The sequence below is a fragment of the Phodopus roborovskii genome, unplaced genomic scaffold (genome assembly GCF_943737965.1).
Source record: "Phodopus roborovskii unplaced genomic scaffold, PHOROB, whole genome shotgun sequence".
NCBI lineage: Eukaryota > Metazoa > Chordata > Mammalia > Rodentia > Cricetidae > Phodopus > Phodopus roborovskii.
Genome location: NW_026126414.1, coordinates 393,072 through 413,106, shown reverse-complemented (window position 1 = coordinate 413,106; position 20,035 = coordinate 393,072). Strand labels below are relative to the sequence as shown.

Below are 20,035 nucleotides of genomic sequence, written 5' to 3'. Positions count from 1 at the left end.
GACTAAAAATTGTTTTAGGTCCCATATTAGTATTTGAAAACCAATTTTTATGTCCTCACCTGCAGAATTATTGAGTTAAAAATAGAACCAGTATTTATAAATGGTTTGTTCTCTAGTTAATTCTGATACATACTTTAATGTCAGCAATTAAGCCTTTATAATATATTTCTGTGAACTAAAAAATTATCAGCGAGTTTTAGCATTCAGATAGTTTCTTATCTACTACTTAAACATCAAGAAAAAACAAAATGAAAAGTCAGTATCATTTTCCCCTTCCTCACAGAAATCGCTGGGGTAATCCAATGCAAAGACATTCTATTTGCAGAAATGACTACAAAATTTTATTGGGGGTGTTTCAGAACCCTAGGACTCCGTTGCATGGCTAGAAAAAAATTTTTTTAATGTGCTGTGTAAATATTTAAAATTAGTATTATCCTGATTTTAAGTTTTATGTTTTAAGTTCTGTTTGTTATCTGAACTTCATTAGTTCTGGAATAAGAATGTTTTTTGAGCTAACCCATTTAATGATAAAGAAAAAGATGCTGGGCATTGGTGGCACACCTTTAATCCCAGCATTCGGGAGGCAGAGGCAGGCAGATCTCTGTGAGTTCAAGGCCAGCCTGGTCTACAGAGTGAGTTCCAGGACAGGCTCCAAAAAAATACAGAGAAACCCTGCTTGGACGCACGCACGCACGCACGCACGCACGCACGCACGCACGCACGCACGCACTTATTGTGAACTGTAGTTTGGAATCAGTTCCACCTTTGAAAAGTATGAAAAAATGTGATAATTGTGAGCTTTCTTTTGACATTATCTAGTTACATGATGACTGGTATTTCTGTATTTTCCATTAGTGTAATCGTTCAAATTCTTCCTCGCCTGTTGACAAACTTAATCAGCAGCCTCGTTTAACTAAACTGACACGCATGCGCAGTGACAAGAAGAGCGAATTTTTGAAAGCATTGAAAAGGGACAGAGTAGAAGAAGAACACGAAGATGAAAGCCACGCTGGCTCTGAGAAGGTAATTGAAATTGCAGTGATGGCTTGTTTTTATTTGATGTTAACATATTTTTAAACAGTGGGTAGATATTTAGAACTTTAATAAGAGATTCCCTCTCTATTGATGATCTTCATGGTTTCTTCCCCTTTCTCTTGAGACTTGTTGGTGGCCTCCATCCTTAGGGGTCCCCTTATATCCACACAGTTGGAAGTAAGTCCTCTAGAAACCTATTTTGGAATTGCAGTTAAAAAGTAATCTCCCTATAAAGAACGCTAGCTAGCTTTTTTTCTTCATTTTGTATTCTTCATTTTCTATGCAAAAATACATGGATTTTGTTGTTTTGTCTTTTTGGGGGCTTGAGGGGGGGAGAATAAGGTCTTAAATAGTTTAGGCAAAAATGTAAGTTATGATCCCTTGTCTTCCTGTCACAGTCAGATACTTCTTTTTAAGCCTTTTCTGGGCACTGTGGTACGTGCCGATAGTTCCAGTACTTTGTAGATTGTAGCAGTAGGATTGACTGATGGGAGATGGAGTCAGCAGGGACTATAGCTGCATAATTTTATACTTTTTTCTTTTCCTTTGTCTTTATCTTTTTGGCCTCATGTATTTTTGTGAGAATGCTTTTGAAATTTAATGATGAATATTGTAGATTTATGTATTTTTCATGAGAATCTAGATAGGTTCTGTCAGTAAACTGTTCTTTAGAACTCTTTATTTTTTAAACTCCTTAAAAATCAGGACGACGACTCATTTAATTTGCATAACAGCAATAGTGCTCACCAAGAAAGAGATATAAACAGAAACTTTGATGAAAATGAAATTCCACAGGAGAATGGCAATGCTTCGGTGATTTCTCAACAGATCATTCGTTCGTCAACTTTTCCACAGACTGATGTCCTTTCCAGTTCACTCGAGGCAGAGCACAGGTTAGTGATTGCTTTTACTTTTCAACTGGCATTATATTTGTTCAGAGTTTTCACATTTAAGTAATTGGTAGACTCATGTTTTTGATACTAGGTACTGGATCTAGGTTCTCACTTGTTTTTCCTGTTTTTGATACTGGGTCATACCATGTATGTAGGCCAGGCTGGTCTTGAACTGTGCCTGACACTGCCTCCTGAGTACTGGCATTAAAGGTGTGTGCCACCATAACTAGCCCTAATTTGTTTGCTTTTCACATGTTTATTAAAAATAAGTTTGACCCATTTTTAAATGGGTAGACAGTTATGATTGCATTTATAGTTGTATTTCCATTGTGGTTTAATCATTTCACACTGATTATATAATCACTGATCTGTTTTCTATATTGGTTTGACTTAGGATTGATTATATCCCTGCTCTTTCATGCTGGCTTTGATTAAGCTTATTATCATTTTTGTTTTAGGGTAGGTCAGTACCTTGTCCCTTTATTTATTGCTCAGTAGTATAGTGTATGGCTGCACAACTTCAATTCATTTTTAAGATTTATGTGTTAAGTGTTTGCTTACGTTTCTGCCTGCACCACCGTGTGTACAGAAGGGGACATTGTATGCCCTGGGATTGGACTAAGAGTCTCCACTTAAGTATAAACAAAGTATACATTTACAAACATTCATGTAGAAGGGCTTTTTTGGGTGTGTGTGTGGGCGCGTGCACGAGCATTTACGAGCATTTAGTAAACATTAAGTAACCGCACGAGCATTTAGTAAACATTAAGTAAATAATTCTTTGTTAGGGATACTTACTACTTTTGTCAACTCATTAGATTATACATAAAGAAATGAAAATAATGACTAGCGCACATTGAGATATATGAACTACATTATTCATAGGAAGATTGATGGTAGATTCTATGTAAATACTGTTGATAGCAGAATATGCACATCCTAGATAGCACAGGATAGAAATTTATAAAAATAAGTCCATTTAGTTATTAATGTGGGACAGTCTTTGCATGGGTGCAAGTTACATGTGAAGGGCAAATGTAAAGTGCCCTTTTGGATTAATTAAAACTTCATATTTGTTTGGATGTATGTGTGTTCACGTACAGAAATAATAAATGTATATATGCATAGGCGGGGCTTCTTTGTTTTTTTTTTATTAAAAAGATTATATGTACTCTATGCTTTTCATTGACTTCATTTCTGTTTCACAGAGGAGCCAAGTCAGTCAATTGTATAGTTAACATTTAAATCTAGGAAATCTAAACCTAGAGCAAATAAATTATGGTCATTCTTAACCTCTCTTTGTGGGGAGTTGGGAATTGAACCTGCCATCCTAGGCAAGCTTTCAACTGCGGAGTCCTATATCACAAGCCCATAAAATACTGCGTTCTCTAAGCTCACAAAGTTATATTTAAATTTCCTTTGTTGCTTTAGATTTCAGTTTTAATATGTGAAAAAAGATTTCATAGCTTAAATTTTTTTACTTAATCTTCTTTGCATTTCATAAGTACATATAACCTTAAAGAAGATGCATTTTAATATTAATCATGTATATCTTAAGAATACTTGTTCCTGTCTCCATTTTCTTTTATTGTTGTTGATTTGACACAAAGCATCACAATGTTTTGTCAGTTCTTATAAGAAAAAGAAAGAAAAATGGTCATAGCAAAAGCAGTTAAGTTTTATTAGTCTTAGTTTATGAGCTTTGGTGATACCAAATGATTAGGATAAGTAGAAATGCCATTTCTAAGGGCAGCCATCTATGTTATAGTCAAGACAGTGTGCTAGATGAGCCACTGAATAGAGATCAATGAATTAATTAATGCTGACTGAACTATTGTTTTTAAGGTTAACAGTTCAATGAGAAACATAATAATTCTGGAGGCAGAATATTAAAATTCTTATTCTCTTTAGCTGCAAAATAAGCACATTGTTTTACCTAAATGACCCTAATTCTTCCTCTGTAAAATATGAGTAGTATGTTAGATATTTTTCAGGGTTCATGAGTACTATTCTTTGTTTTTAAAAAAAAATTAAATTTGTTAAAGATAATCAAAGCTACTGCTTTATGTGCAGCATGCTTGTCCAACAAATCAAAATGCTTAGCTCTCTGTAATTTTTCATTACATATAGTTCTACATTGAATTGGATTGCATTTTCCTGTTATTATAGAACATAATGCCTCTTCAGATTGAATTGTATACTGAGGATAGTTTTCTACCAACTTACTGGTAGAAGAATAAATTATAAAATACAAGACAGGGCAAGCTTTTGCAGCCTTTCCTTTCTAAGTAGAAAAACCTAATGAGAAGTCAAGAATATGTTGGATTGTGATGGTATTTAAAAAAAAAAAAAAAAGGCAAAAATAGCATTGTTACTACTTTTAGTACAAGGATTTGCCATGTTCTTTTAGTCTTCATAAGTTTCCAGCATAGATAACCTTGACCCTGAAGATTAAGCAGTGAAGCAGTTCATTTTTATACCAAATAGGGTTTACTTAATTACTCATTTTTAAAAAAATATGCCCAGAAGTTCCTTTGTATCTTGAGGTCTGTGGATCATGTTTTCCTGTCCATGATATAAAGGGAATGATTGCATTGCCCAGATGAAGCTGTAAGTTGAATTTACGTCCCTTCTTTTCAGACTATTAAAGGAGATGGGCTGGCAGGAAGACAGCGAAAACGATGAGACGTGCGCTCCCTTGACTGAGGACGAGATGAGGGAGTTCCAGGTTATTAGTGAACAGGTAAGGGGACGACTAAGCTACAGGTTAGACACTGGCGGCAGGGGCGGCCTAATGATTTCACTTGTTCAGGAATTTACTAGCCATCTTACATACCACAGGCCAAATTCCCTTCGAGACAAGTCTGTAATGACTGTGTATTCAGTGTCTAGGTGAAGGAAATACTTAAGTTTTTGTTATCCAGATTGTAATTTGGTTATTGATTTGACATGGGTGACAAGTTTTAATTAACTTTGGCTTTTGATCCTTTAAAAAGAACATTTAATATTCTAAACCATCTTGTTTTAGGTCTGTATACTTTCCTTTCTGAAAGAGTACTAGGAAATATTTGATACAGCATCATTCAATTATTTTTCTAAATCTATTATAGACTTTAAAAACTAGTTCTGGTAAAAGTAAAATTTGTATTAAAACCATTTAAACCACATAAAATTTACTAATTTAACCATTTCTCCTACCCCTCACATTCAGACTAGTGGGTTAAATGCATTCATATTGTTTGACAACCGTTACCTCAATCCATCTCCTCAAGGGGAGTAGGGGGAGGAAGGAAGGATGGGTGTGTGCCACGGGCACGCGCGTGTACGGGTGTGTGTTCGTTCCCAAACATTAACCTAGTACCACTAAATGATAACTTTCTGATTCTCTAGCTATAGAAACTACCATTCTGGTATCTGCCTGTATGAACATGATGGTTTTCCATGCCTCATATCAATGTAATCATATACTATGCCTTTTTGTGATGGCCTTACTTCTCCTGGCATTATGACAGAGATATATATCTCTCTCTGAGATGAGCCTGAATAGTGTTTCATTACTAATGCTGCTATGAAAGTAAATGTAGACGTTTCTGATTTCAATTTGGGGTTGTACGTATCCTTAGTAGAATTGATACTGAACAAAAGTTGTGTTCAGGCGGTGATAGCTCAGCAGGTCAGCGCACTTAACACCAAACTTGACAAGCTGACTTTGACCCTGAAAACCCACTTGGTGCAGTGCTGGAGGGATGCTCGGCAGTTAAGAGCACTGGCTGTTCTTCCATAGGACCTGGGTACAAGTTTTAGCACCCACAAGGCAACTCTCAACTTTCTATAACTCCAGTTGCAGGAGATCTGGCATCCTCACACAGATAAACACGCAGGCAAAACACCACACAAAGCAAATCTTACACGTTGAAAATAAATGCCTAAAAATGAAGTTTGATAGTCGAGCGAGTGTGTCCTTTTTGTATGATGGAGTGGTGGTGTTACCCTTTGGGTGTGTATGCCTGAGAGTGGCGTAGCTATGAAGCGAGCAAGCTGTGTTACTTAAATGACCTAACTCTTCCTCTGTAAAATACGAATAGCATGTTAGATACTTTTCAGGACAAATACATTCTTTGAGACTTTGGAAAAAAATGTTTGAAATTGGTAACACGTGGCACAGGCAAAAGAGTCAGTACAGCACGTGTACAGGTTCCTTGTTTGTCCCTTAAGTTTGTGGGACCTCTGTGAGCCTGGGGTGTGTGTGCTGTGTTCTTGTAGTGTCCTCATCCCCTCTAGCTCCCACCACTCTTCCTCTTCTGCAAGGTTCCCCTGGCTCTGCCTGATGTTTGCCTTTGGGTGTCTGCATCTGAAACCCTTGGATGACCATTGGGCTAGTACAGATCCATGCCTCGTTAGGAATTACTTCACTGCAGACCGCCCCATCCCTCCCTCCCTGCATGCATGCATGTCTGTTTGGTTCTGTCTATCCTGGGTCTCTCTGGGCTGCTGTTGTTCCCCAGTGTTGGAGGTGAGCTCCCTCTTGTGGCTTGGTTCTCAAGTTGGACTAGACACAGGTTAGTCACACGCACAAGTTCTACACCCACCCTTGCCCCAGAACTTCTTTCAGGGTGGACAGATTGTAGCGTTTAGATGTTAGTGTTTAGATTTTTCTGTCTATAATAGTGTACAGTAATGATTCAATTTGATGTGGAGGCAGCACACTTGAATGTGATCCTCAGGACCCTTTGGAAGGAGAGAACCAAACCCATTCTTGCAGGTTGTCTTTGACCTACACATGCATACACACTTCACTCTAATAAACAGATACACAAAGGGCTTTCTTTCAAGGCTCTCCATTTCTTTGGTCATTTTCCTTTTAAGATAGCACTGGCTGCCCTTTGCTCTGTAGCCAGGTCCCTCAGATGTGCTAGGTCAATAGCTGACCTGGTCTACCGTGCCTGCCTAGTTCATGTGGTGCTGGGGATCGTTAGGTAGCGTTGGCCAGACGTACTTTACTGTTTTGATTACTGTGTTTTTGTGGTAAGTTTCCTGGAGAGTCAGGAAGTATGGCCCTCTGATTTTGTTCTAAACAATTGTTTTGTAGTTCCTTTTTATATTTATTCCGTTTACGTTTTAATACGGAATTTTCTTTTGTCTTTATCTTAAAGCCTTTTATATTAATGTATATTAATTGAATAATGCTTTCATTGTGAGATTTTATACATGAGTGTAGAGAATTTGATCATATCCTTTATCCTCATCTCTTTTCTTGTCTACTCTTTTTTTTTTTTTTAACTAGAAGATTATTCCTCCCCACCCCCCAAACAAATGCTATTGTTATTTCAAACGGGATTGCATTTTATCTGTAAATCATTTGGGGTAATATTAGCATCTTAGCAGTATTAAATCTTCCAAACCATAAGCACGAGATGGATATTTTTCTATTGGTGTGGGTTTGTCTGTAACAGCTCCTGGAACTCGCTCTGTAGACCAGGTTGGCCTCAAACCACTGTCTCTGCCTCTCTGGGGGTTAAAGGTGTGCGCCACCACTGCCCAGAAATGCAGTGTTTTCTTTTTGAGTTGTTATCAGTGTTCATTATCTTAGAAACAGCTGACTTTTCATGTTGGTTTCTGTGTACTATAACCTTGGTATATATTAAATTCACAATGGTTTTTTGGTGGCTTGGAGTAGTGTTGTGGGGATTTTGTTTTTAGCAATTATTTTTACTATTTATTTCTTCGCTCCCAGTTTTTTTTTTTTTTTTTGTTTTTTTTTTTTTAAAGTTCAAACTTTTTTAGTGCACCATTGTTTCAACGAGTTGGTGGCTGTAGATAATAGTAGTTTTGAAAGACTTACTTTTTTTGTTGGGCACGTGCATAATTTATATATAACATTTCACCTTAAATGGTTAAATTATGTTTTACTCAGTTGTATAAACTGGTTATAATTGAGAAGTTTTTCATTTGCCTTTGTATTCATTGGTCTTTACTCCCAATTCTGACCCTGGCGACCATTTTCCAATCTGCTGTCTGTCCTTAGGAATTAGCTTTATTGGAGTAGTACATGCTGTTAAGCAAGTGCTCTACCACTAAGCTGTCCCCAGCTTGAATGACTTATTTTGAGTTTAAAGAAGTGTCATTCAAAAAATTCTGAGCACCATTGCTATAACATCATTCCAAGGAACAGTGTATACATTAACAAGATAATAGACTTTAAAAGCATGCGATAATTGAGGCATATAGCTAAAACCTTATTGTTACTAAAATACCTGTCACAAAACTGTAAATTGGAAACTAGTGGCATACATAAGATCTGTTATATTTTTTTGAAGTGATGAAGGCATGGATACATTTATATTGAGTGTTATAAAACACTTGATATTTAGTTAACAAAACAAAAAAAAACATTAAAGATATTTTTAAAAGGGTTTCCATTGTACCTGGTAACAAATAACAAATTGGATATTACTGGTTCTGCTTTTAAATTCTACCTCTCCAGCAAACATGCACTGAGTGTTTAGATATGCGCACATATCCAGAGTTGAATCTTCTTCCTAGCTAGCAGTTTAGTGAGAGTATATAAGTTCTGCTATAAAGCAGATTGTAGTAATAATAATTCTAAATGTTTCAGGTGAGTACCAGAGATGGAATGAGAAATGCAAAATTAAGAATTTTCTCTTAGAATTTACTCCCTAGTGGTTAATGTGGAGGTAATAACTAAGGAAAATTTGATTAAGGACATGGATTTAAATTGGCCTTTGACAGGTAGGATGAAAGAATGATGTTGTTGGAACAAGTTGTAAATCAGGCAAAAGAAAGAGATTTTGCTCAGGGTCATAGTAGCAGGAAGAATTGGGTGGAAAGCTTTTAAAGGTCTTGAGTTAAAGTTGGACTCCACAATGTATTGTTAACATTGGCTCATAATTCCTACTAAGTACCATGTTAAATGCTTTCTTAACCATTGTATGATGTAGGTTTATTAATACTGCTGAATAGACGAGAAAACGACAGTTTCTATAATACAGTTGATGAGTAGAGCATTTAGAATTTGAGCCCAAGTTTTGCTGTATTGTTTCCTAACTTTTAATCATGGTAAAGGGGTATGTTGAAGAAAGTTACACTGAAGTCTGAATATGTCTTGTCTTTTATTTTTAAAGATAAGAGGCACTCTTAAAAGTGTACATTGTAGGTATATTTCTTAAGAATAGACTTGTGATGATAAATTGGGAGTATGTAGCAGCAGTTAGTATTGCAGTGTACACTGGAGAAAAGTTAGATAAAGAGTTTTCGAGAATAAAATATTTGAAATACAATCATTAAGATTTTGAAACACCTGAATGTGATAGCATATTTATTATAAGTAGTGTAGAAGGAGAGAAAAGCTGATTTTAAGAAAATCCTTAATATTTAAAGTTAGATGTTCCCGAGGATTGCAGAGGCTTATAGACAGTTTAAGGAATAAAGGCATACATTTGGAATGTTTTCAAAGTATGGGTTTTATTTTTCCTTTTTGTTTGCTTTGGTTTTGTGACAGGTTTGCTGTGTAGCCACACTGGCTTAGAACTCTTCTATGTAGCTTAGGGATCACCTTGACCTTAAGATAGTCATGCCTGTCATGTGTTGGGATTAACAGATATAGGCCACCATGCCCAACTAAGACTAGATTAATTCTATTAGGAAATATTTTGTTATAATAATTGGTTAATTAAGCATGACTATTGAAATAGCTTATTTTGGGGCCATAATATAATTTTATCTGGAATTTTAGTGGTAAAAAACCAGTGAATTTTATTATAAATCGTGGTTTTGCTTATTATAATATTAACTGCTTGTTTTTTGACATTTTAGTTACAGAAGAATGGGCTGAGGAAAAATGGTATTTTGAAAAATGGCCTGATCTGTGACTTGAAGTTTGGACCCTGGAAAAACAGCACTTTCAAACCCACCATTGAGAATGAGGACACAGAGACAAGTAGCAGTGACACATCAGATGACGACGATGTGTGAAGGGTTTCCTAACCGCGTTAGAAACTTTAGTGTGACACATCTCTCATGCAGTTTGGGGTGAAATGTAAAAATGAAGAACTATAATTTATGTAGTGAACTACCCCATTAGAAGATGATTTTTTTGGGGGACTTCAATATGAAGAAAACCAAGAATGTTGTGTTGGGCTGTGTTGAACATTGTTTCTTTGTAAATGAATGTTGTAGAAATGAGGACTTTGGTTGATCCAACATTGACTTTCTTCATCACTGCAGCATTTCTCTGACTAGCAATGTGACGATGTAACAAATGAGATTTTCTCATTTAATAATAAAAAATTGTGTAATGTTTTGCAAAGCTTCTGTCTTAAAATGTTCAGGTCTTAAGGTAAAAGGCAGCTTACAGTTTTGCTTGCAGAGTCATATCTTTTTCAAACAGTGGAAATCTTCAACTCTACCTTGTGCACCTCCTCACCCCACTTCCCCCTCAAACAAGACAAAACCGCAAAAAGGAAAATGTAGCATGTTGGCTAAAACTAGAGCAAAGTACACCAAAACATTAACTTCTTGAACTCAAGTCTTGTATTATGTCACCTATCAGAAATGGCTCTTTAGCTGTGCATAGTGCAGTGATCTGAGAGGGGACATGCCGGGTGTTTCTCCCAGCTTTAGGAGGCGCTTGTCCAGAGCTTTATTTGGTGTATTGTCAGATCAGGATTTTCAGAGCTGATTGGAAGAGGTGTGGGGAACTTATTTTGATAAATTATTACACATGCAGAAAACCTGATCACACTGACTGGATCTGTCCACGACATGGAAAATAAACTGGATTTTCAGAATGATGTTGTTCTCTGTAGTGTTCAAGGTATCGGTCTCCAAGTACAACATGCTGTATTAATTTCTTAACTTTATACTTTTCTTCATTAAAAATGCAGCTCTTGAGGTTAGTAAAAGAAAGCTTAAATTTTTATCAAATTCACAAAGCTATTGAATGAACGTCGACTATTTTCATTTACAAGGAAAATTTAGAATCATTTGTTTTGATGGTGTATTAGACTATCATGGTTCTGTATATTTGTAACCAATTTTTAAGCTTCATTTTACCTTCATTTCCTTGGTTGTTCAATCCCAAATCCATTCATGTCCATATATTCTATTTTTTAAAATACTTTTATTTTTTACGTGTTTGTATATATGTCTGTGCACGAGGCGGACAGAGAGTTGTCTGTTCCCCTGGAGCTGAAGTTACAGGCAGCTGTGAGCTGCCTCATATGTTGGTGTGGGTTTAGATCTTCATCTTGGTTCCTCTGCAGAGCCAACTCTTCAGCCCCAGCATATTCTGTACAGAGAGAAGTCTTAGACCAAAAGTGTCACGCCTCACTGGTCTATTTGTTTTCTTGGAAAGTGGCAATGTTTTACTGTGTCAGTCCCTAGTGTTTCCCAGAATCTAGGCTTTATTTATTTATTTATTTTTTCTTGTTTTGATTCCCACGGAGACTGGGGTAATGGAGACTTTAAACCAGAAAAACCCCACATTTTTTTTTTTTAAACCTCCATAAAAAATTTGAGGCTGTGTTAACAAAGTATTAAGTAACCTTTTAGAAAGGGAGAGGTTAAAAGTGTCAGCCACGAGAGTACCTAAGCGATAGCATGACAAAGTTGCCAGTGTCACATCGGGTGGGTGTCTTTGGAAAGTGCTGTTTGCAGAGTAAGGTAATTAGTCATTATCCTACTATGTCCCAAGATCATTGGGACATCTTTATGTTCAGGCAGTTCTTTTGCCTTAATTCCAATCTAGACAGCATTTAGCTACTGTTATTATACTTTAATAGAATTACTATTTTATGTGAATATGGTGAGTTATAGCAATATACTTATATTCATCAAGTGACAGCATGAACATATTTGACTGTTAAGGGGATGGAGACACATGGTTATGGTTAGCATTTTATTTTAACTTGGTATCTATAAAGAATGGGCTCCTAATAAAAGTTTGGGTCATATTGGAAGGAGAGTCTACAAATGCACGTTGGTTATGTTGCAGATCTAGTGTGCAATTATTGAACAGAATTAGCTTATGGTTGTTGGAGGGGGGGGCCCACACTGAATACTTTAAACTCATTTCATTTTTTTGCACAGCAAGTATTTTATTGAGGTATACATTGGCATAACAGCATGCAGTTACTATGACCAATGTAATGAACCTTAATACATTGCCCTAAATTTCTGGGGACTTACTCTTTGTAAGTTCTTTGACTCTTCACTCCCACATTTCTTGTATTAGTTGTAATTAATAAGCAAAATCCTTATGGTAATGATTTAGAGTAGTTTCTCAAATGTATATTGTTTGAATTTAAGATGATTTAGAATGAATTTAATTTCCGTAAGTATATTCAATTTACCTCAAAACTGATTTTATTTGAAAATATTACAAATCTCACTCTAAGCAAAGTTTCCTTAATTTCTGCCTAAATTATATTTTAAAACCACTTTTATAAAGTTTTGAAAAGATTTATGGAATATCCAAAGAAATTCTGATGTTGGAAGCCATTTTATTTTAAAGATTTCTAGAGTTTTCCATTTTATTTTTGGGAGTACAAGGTTTCATGATGTAGAATAGTCTGGCTCAAAGTCGTGGTCCTTCTGCCTCAGCGTTCTGAGTGCAGAGATGACACACTGCCACTGTGCAGCACATCCAGCTTTCGAACTATTCCTTGTCAGCAAGGAAACTCAGCTTTAACTTGATGCATCATCATTTTTTAAGTGTTACATTCGTTTGGTTACTATTTTATTAAAGTTCTTTGTATATGTATTCATATAGATTGTCTCACTTTGCTTTATGCAAGCCTTTTTTTTGGCCCTAGTCTCAAGGTCTTATGGACCTCCTACATTGGAAAGTCTTGCCTTTGGTGTTTTCCCTACAAGAGTTGTATTCTATGACCCACAATGATTTAACACTTTACACAGACTCACTTGTGAGGCCATTTGGGTTTCTGGGAATGGGCATCAGCTTTGATTCAAAGTTCTTTGGTGATCAGAGAAGTATGGCTTCCCTCTTTCTCACTGAGGATATTTGGATGGTGTCTTATCACAGTGTTATTTATTCACCTATTTGGATGGTGTCTTATCACAGTGTTATTTATTCACCTGCCAGATTTTACATTATTGGGAAGCCATTTTTTTTAAAGTCACAGAAAAACAATTTGGCATATCCCTAAATTTTAAATGAATGTTAATATACTAGCCTAACTTGCAGCAGTCTAAATTTTAACACAAAACTGGTGTCATAAAGCAGTCTGGTTATGTTGGGTTTGAGTCTGATATATTTACAGTAATTAGAAGTACAAGCAGTTGGAAACTGGATGCTTGACTTTGGGGAAGTTATGATTTCCTGAATTCACAATAGCGACTGGGAAAGGCGATGGGCAGAGGACTTTTCATGCAGTAGCAAAATCTGTAAAAGACCCAGGTGGTGCGTTTCTTTTTCCTGCTTAACATGTTTCTTTGGGTGAGGTTGAGTACTGGGAATTAACCCATAGCTATGGTTTCCAAGGAGAGCTGTGATTGGTTTAACCTAGAATTTTTAGTTCAACATTTGAGAATGTATAAACTTAGCATAGTTTAACAGGTTTTCTTGTGATTTTGTTTATTTACTGGATATAATTTATATATTTAGGATATTTTGTGATATTCAGTGCCTTTTATTAGAATACATTATACATAATTGATTTTATTACATTTCTTTAATGGATGTACAACATTTGGTCATATGCCCTTCCCATCCTGATATTACCCCCAAGTCTTGTTAGTCTCACTTCCCAAATTACACCTGCATCTATTGACTTCACCTGGCTTCATTTATTTATTGTGGGACTTGTGTTGAGTTGTTTTGGGTTAGTTTTGTTGATCCGGTGAATTTGCTGCCGTTTACTGAAGCCTTGTTTGCTGTAGGCATCCTACCAGTGGCTACAGCCCTGGAAAGTTTCTTGCTCCACTGCCAACCCTCAGTTAGCTTATGTGTGTAATTGCTCAGGAAAGGGCAGGAGCCCTGTGAGGCCCTCTCTCTGCCCGTACTGGGTGTGGATGGACCCAATCTTCAGAGCCCTTCCTTACACAGTGTCTGTGTGATCCTCTGTGGCGTTGTATTCTTGTAGGAGCAATCTAGCAGGATGGCATTAGGGCCCTGCCATGGTGTGTTCTGAACAGCAGATCCCTGGCAGGATGTGCAAGAGTGTTTTAGTAGTGCATCTCAAAACTGCATGGTGCTGTACTGACTAATTTAGGATGACAGTTATTGGTCGAGTCACCCTCTCAGCTTTATTAGATGCTTGTGGCTTGGGTGTCGGTTTTAAGTTCTTGCTAGAACTCCAAAATTATGGGCACACAGGTGTCAAGTCCATGTAGTTTGAAACTTTGCCCCCTTAAGAGTTGTGACTTTAACCCAGATACTTAACTCTAGACATGGATCTGTCCCACATGGGGTTATTGTGAGAATTAAGGATAATTTCACATACTTGGTTTGACTCCTAAGCCATAAGTTTTAGCTGTTCGTTTGAAACACAGACAGGGTTTCTCTCTGTAGCCCTGGCTGTCCTGGAACTCACTTTGTAGACAAAATGGTTTCTAAACTCACATCCACCTGCCTCTGCCTCTTGGGTACTGGGGTTAGAGATGTGCACCCGCAAAGCTGTTGCTTTACAAACAACCTTGTTCTGTATTTAAAGCTACATTTTAAACAGCCACTGTTGTGACCCTATGGAGTATCCTGAGTCCTCAGTGAGTTACAATAGCCGTCACTTTTGCTTCACTTATTTGACATGCTCAGTTGTAAGTTGGCAGTTTGATTTTGTTCGGTCTTTAAAAAGATTGGCTTTTGACAAAGTGCCGTCATTGGATTTCAGTAGTAGAATGTGTGTGTGTGTGTGTGTGTGTGTGTGTAGATATAATTGAAAGGTTAGGTTTCCATACCTGAAAATGAAGCTATTTCAGTTAGTAACACCACTTAAAACTTCGTGGAAATAAGGTAAGTTTGGTTTGACTTGCCAACTCACTTTTTGAAGGTTCGTTGCTTTCTGGAATGCTAAAGGTATAAGGGAAAGTAGCTGGAGAATCCACTTGTACTGCATACTTTGGTATCTAAGTTTTCCAGGACTAGGCGACTTGCATATTTTGAGAAAATTAGGTTGTAGGTGTCAGCTCTTGAGGCTTACTCTCTCTACATTTAAAAATAAACTCAGATTCTAGTGTGTTGTTTCTTAGTAGGCAGCTGTGTGCTGCTTGGTTTTCTAAGTGTGTATATGGATATGAACATATTCATGCTCATATCATGTAGGTGTCTTCAAAGACCAGGAGGCTGTCTCACATCCCCTGGAGCTTGAGCTACAGGTGGTTGTGAGCTGTCTGTGGGTGCCGGGAACCCAGCTCAAGTCCCCTACAGGAAGAGCAAGCACTCTTAACTCCAGTCATCTGTCTAGTTGCCAGGATTTTTAAAATTTTATTTAGTAACCCAAAACTGGCTTTGAACTCATTCTGAAGCTGAGGGTGGTTTTGAACTTAGAGCTATCCTCTTGTCTTGGTGTCTATAAAGTAAGAAGATCACAATCTGGTATGCCACTATGCCCAGCAACTTAAAAGTTAATAGTTTCTCCAGTGTCTAAAGAGAAAGGGAAACTCATTAGCAAGTAAGTTGAGTTCTTTAAAGTTAGTATGGTGAGGTAAATAGGCATTTGTTCAGGTTTAGTAGTTGCTTTCCTGAGGTCTGGATATCTGGCTATGTATTCAAACGTGCCATTGTATCTCCAAAGATACACTGCAGTGGAGTGTCTAACTGGGCAGCAGGCTGCTGGCCCCTGTTGGGAATCTTATAATTTACACCTCTGGAAACTTAGAAATAAAAGTTTAGTGTTTTTAAGTCTTTACACCACTGCTTGTGCTTTTTAAATGTCTTAATAAGCTTTTTATAAAGCATTTATAAAGCATCTGTAATGCTGTACTTACCAAAGATAAAATGTATTACATTCTAAATTAGTGAAATTCAGCATAACATAAATCAAGATTTCCTGAGAAAATGGAAAATCTGGTGGAATGTGGGGGACAGTTTTAACAGACCTTCCCATTCTGCAAAAGGCAAGATTTTTATTTCGGACATAGTCTTGCCATGTAGCTCCAGCTAGCCTGAATTCACAGAAATCTGTCTGCCTCTGCGTCTAGAGTGCTGGGATTTAAGGGCCATCACACCCCTGCTTCGAGATAATTTCTTGTCTTCTCTGCAGTAGATGTTTTGTAGGGGACACAGTGATAGCGTAGGTTACATATTCCATCCTGGAAGTTACATGACATTTTATAGTCAAAGTCCCAGACACATTTTCAGTCACAGCATTAGTTAGGTAATGCCTGGTAGTTGGAAAGTAGTTTACTACGTTACAGCATCCCGAGGTTTAATGAATGAGTAATGTTAAGGGGATGCAAGAATGGAAGGAACTTGTAGGCAAAAGAAGATTCTGCAAAGGTGTATGACAGAGCTTTCGGGTTCAGGAGAATTCATGGTGTCCCGGACAAGTACAGAGGAATGAGTCAGGGTTAACTAGGCATGTGTGGTGTATTGGAATCCTAGGGTTTGCCAGGTAGAGACCAGCCCTGCTTACAGGAGGACAAAAAAGCAAAAGGGCAGGGACAAAGTTGGTGAGCCACAGCAGCAAGCTTGTGAAAACTGAAGCGCTAGACTTAATGCAGCTTCCATTGAAGTCTGAGCACCTTTATTTCAAAGTCTGTATTCTTGCTCATAAGCCTGAAATTGCTCCCTTCACACATGACTAAAGCCATGTAGAGGAGCATTTTAACCCTGGAAAGCTTCCTGGACACTGAGATGGAGGAAAGTACTAAAGTTGATGAACTGTGTATAAAGCCCTGGGTTCCATCCATAGGACATTCCTATAGTCACAGCTGTTGTGGTGAAGTAGCAGACTCAGGAAGCCCATGGTCATCCTCGCCTATCTGTTGAGTTTAAGGCTGTCCTGGGATTCATTTAAAAAAAAGAAAAAAGAAAAAAAAAGTTGGCCAAGTCAGTTCATCAATAATACCCTTACACAATGGTCTCCATAACAACAGTAACTACAGTAATGACAGCAGCAGTAATAGGGACATACTAAAAACAATTTGCCTTCAGTGGCGCACATCTTTAATCTCAGCACTTGGGAATAGAGACAGATGGATCCTCTTGTGAGTTTGAGGCCAGCCCGGTCTGCACAATGAGTTCTAGGACCAGTAGTAGTGTTGCATAGTGAAAACTTGTCTTGAAAAACTTAACAAAAAGTTACTATTTGTCCATAAGATAACAGTGCGTACTGAAAGGGTGTGTATGTATGTATCTGTCAGTCAGTCTGTCTCAAACTTTCTATATAGACAAGCAGACAACAGAATTTTAAAACAACGTAAAGTTTTAAAACAATGTAAATCGGCAGAAAACATGGAACTCTGGTGCCCTCAAGTGGCATAATGTCGCAAAACATCCCAGAAAGACTACTGTTTTTTTTTTTTTTTTTTTAAATTAAAATTTGAGCACACTTTAGCTAGACTTGGGTTGCAATTTTGTGTTAATAAAGATTTTCTACACTATATGATAAACTATATGAGTTCTATCTCAACATCATCTTTCATTTTGATAGAAGTTAAAATAGCCCTATTCATGAGATAGTTTCACAATAAACTTGTTGACAGTGTACAATATTTGTGCATTACTTATTCCTCAAGAAAAATTAGTGACTTGTACTATTGTAGTTAGTGCCTTGTCAAGGAGGAGCAGGTTCTATGCTTGGCAGGGTGGTTCAGCAAGTTTGGGCTTGTCTTCCTACCCATTTGCCATCACATTCCCTACAACTCCGCCTTTCTTTTGAGAGTAGATATTTATCTCATTTAGAATGTTAAGGGCATTTGTGTTTCTATTTACATTTATGCCTCTTAAAATACATAAATGTTTGTGTCAAGTTGTGGGTTCATGAACTTCAAACTAAAAGTGAAGGAAACTTTACATGAGACTCATAGGGTGACGTGGGTCATTGTCCCTATTACTGTTTGGAATCTGGCAAATTTGAGAACATGCTACAGGTATAGTGAGCTTTCAGATCACTGGGCCTCATGATCAGTGAGGTCGACCCTCTCTCTACCTGCATGTTTTCATGTGTAGATTCAATCAACTATGACTTGAAAACCTCAGAAAAAATGTGATTATCAGAATGCACGCAGCCTTTCTTAGCATTTTTAAAGTAATACAATGTGACAGTTTATATGACATTCACACTGTTGATATATAATAAGTGTGTTAATATTTGGGAGGATGTGTGTAGTTTACACCATTATATATATCCTGAGTGAGGGTCTGGATTTTACTATCTTCCGGGATCCTTAAACCAATACCTCATGAATAGATAGCAATGGACGAGTATGCTGAGAAATGCTTGCTTGTCCTAGGGATGGCAGTTCAGGGCAGTGTGCCTCTGGAGTTCACCTAAGTACCGAAAGGGGGAGCTTGGAAGAATTTCAGGTCTCTGAATGTCTGATGGGGAGATCAAGGCCACTTTTCTGTTGTACATTTTGTTCTTGAGGCAGGGTTTTATGCAGCCCACATTGGCCTCTGGCTTGCTATGTAGCTGGGCTGGCCTTGATCTTGCACCCCTCAAATGTTGAAATTGCAGGCATGTGCCACCATATCCAGTCTATAGTTTTCATTAAGTGGAAAGATTTGAGCCAAGGAGTTAAAGATGAGCCTGTGCAACTTTGGGAGATACTGTCTCAAAGACATTAAAAAAAAAAAAAAAAAAGCTCAATAGAACATTTACATTAAGAGATATTTTTCATACATGCTTTTCAGTATCTTTAATTTTAATGATCCAGAGGGGAAGGTGGATCTCTGAGTTCAAGATCAGCCAGGGCTACAGAGTGACTCTACCTGGGAAGGGAAAAGTGTTCATTTAAAAAACAAAACATTATATGGTATATGTGCATGGTATGTGCGCTCGTGTGCATGCGTGTGCGTGTGCCTGTGTGTAGGTGTGGGGTTACTCAGGCCACGATATGTGTGAAGGCCTGAGGACACCTTGTGGGATCAGTTCTCTCCCTTTCTATGGATTTTGGTGAGCAGACTAGGTTTGCAAGCTTCTGCTGTAACTGCTAAGTCACCTCACCCTGGCCAGCAGTTTCTCTCTCTCTGCCCCTCCTCCCACCTTCCTGTCTTGTCCTATCTCTTCCTCTTCCCAGCCCCTCTTGAGGTAGCCTTGGCTGTCCTAGAGCTGCCTGGAGCTTGCTCTACAGATTAGATTGGGATTGAACGCAGGTGGATTTGCCTGTGCTTTCTCCATGCTGGGAAGTAAAAGTAAGCTGCCACACCTGGCTTATATCTTTTTAAAAGAATACCTTTTGTTTATTCTTTGACAGTCTTATACAAGCACACAAAGTGTCCTGACCACACCCTCCACTATCTCCTCTCTTCTGGATTCCCTCAACACATCTCCTTCCCTCCTCCATTGTTTCCTTCCCTTCTACACCTGGTCTCCTTTTCCTCCCCCTACCCAGTCTGATCAGTGTTGCCTGCTGGCCTTGCTAGCTTGATCTTGCGTAGGTAACCATAGCTGCTGTGAATTCACTCATGAGGATAACTGGCATGTTGTGTCCAAAAGACAGCATTCCACAGCATCTTGATTATTTTTTCCCTTTTTATTTATGCGTCTGAATGCTTTGCCTGCATGTTTGTATATGTAGCACATTCATGCCTGGTGGTATGGGCGTGGAGATCAGCATGCTTGACCAGTAAGATGAAGTGAAGTTTATTAGGAGAAAATACCTTTCACAGGAAACAAGTGACTTTTGCGTCGCTGCTGCTCGAGGGATGCAGACCCTAACCCTGATGCTCCCCTCACCTGAAGGGGGCCCCAAGTCAGTCCTTTTCTGGTTACATTCTATACTGATGCAAACAAATCAGGTGAGGCAGGACATACATCAGGAAATACAAGTAAAGTAGTTCAAAGCCCTTATTATAACTCTGTGCAAAAGGCAGAATTGCATTCTACTTATGGATTTTACAGAACCTCTCAATATAGTTACCGACTCTCAGTATGCAGAAAGAGTCATCTTATACGTTGAGACAG

General features: G+C 37.8%; 1 protein-coding gene across 1 annotated transcript in view; it reads left to right on the top strand.

Moving 5' to 3' along the window:
• Gpbp1 (GC-rich promoter binding protein 1) overlaps positions 1–10,248 on the top strand; it is a 48,731-nt gene extending 38,483 nt beyond the window's left edge. The window contains exons 9-12 of the mRNA XM_051183050.1: positions 856–1,023; positions 1,741–1,928; positions 4,569–4,671; positions 9,762–10,248. Of these exons, the coding sequence (XP_051039007.1) occupies positions 856–1,023; positions 1,741–1,928; positions 4,569–4,671; positions 9,762–9,920 (618 nt within the window). The 3' untranslated portion in view covers positions 9,921–10,248. The remainder of the gene's footprint in view (positions 1–855; positions 1,024–1,740; positions 1,929–4,568; positions 4,672–9,761) is intronic.
• The last annotated feature ends 9,787 nt before the right edge of the window (positions 10,249–20,035 follow it).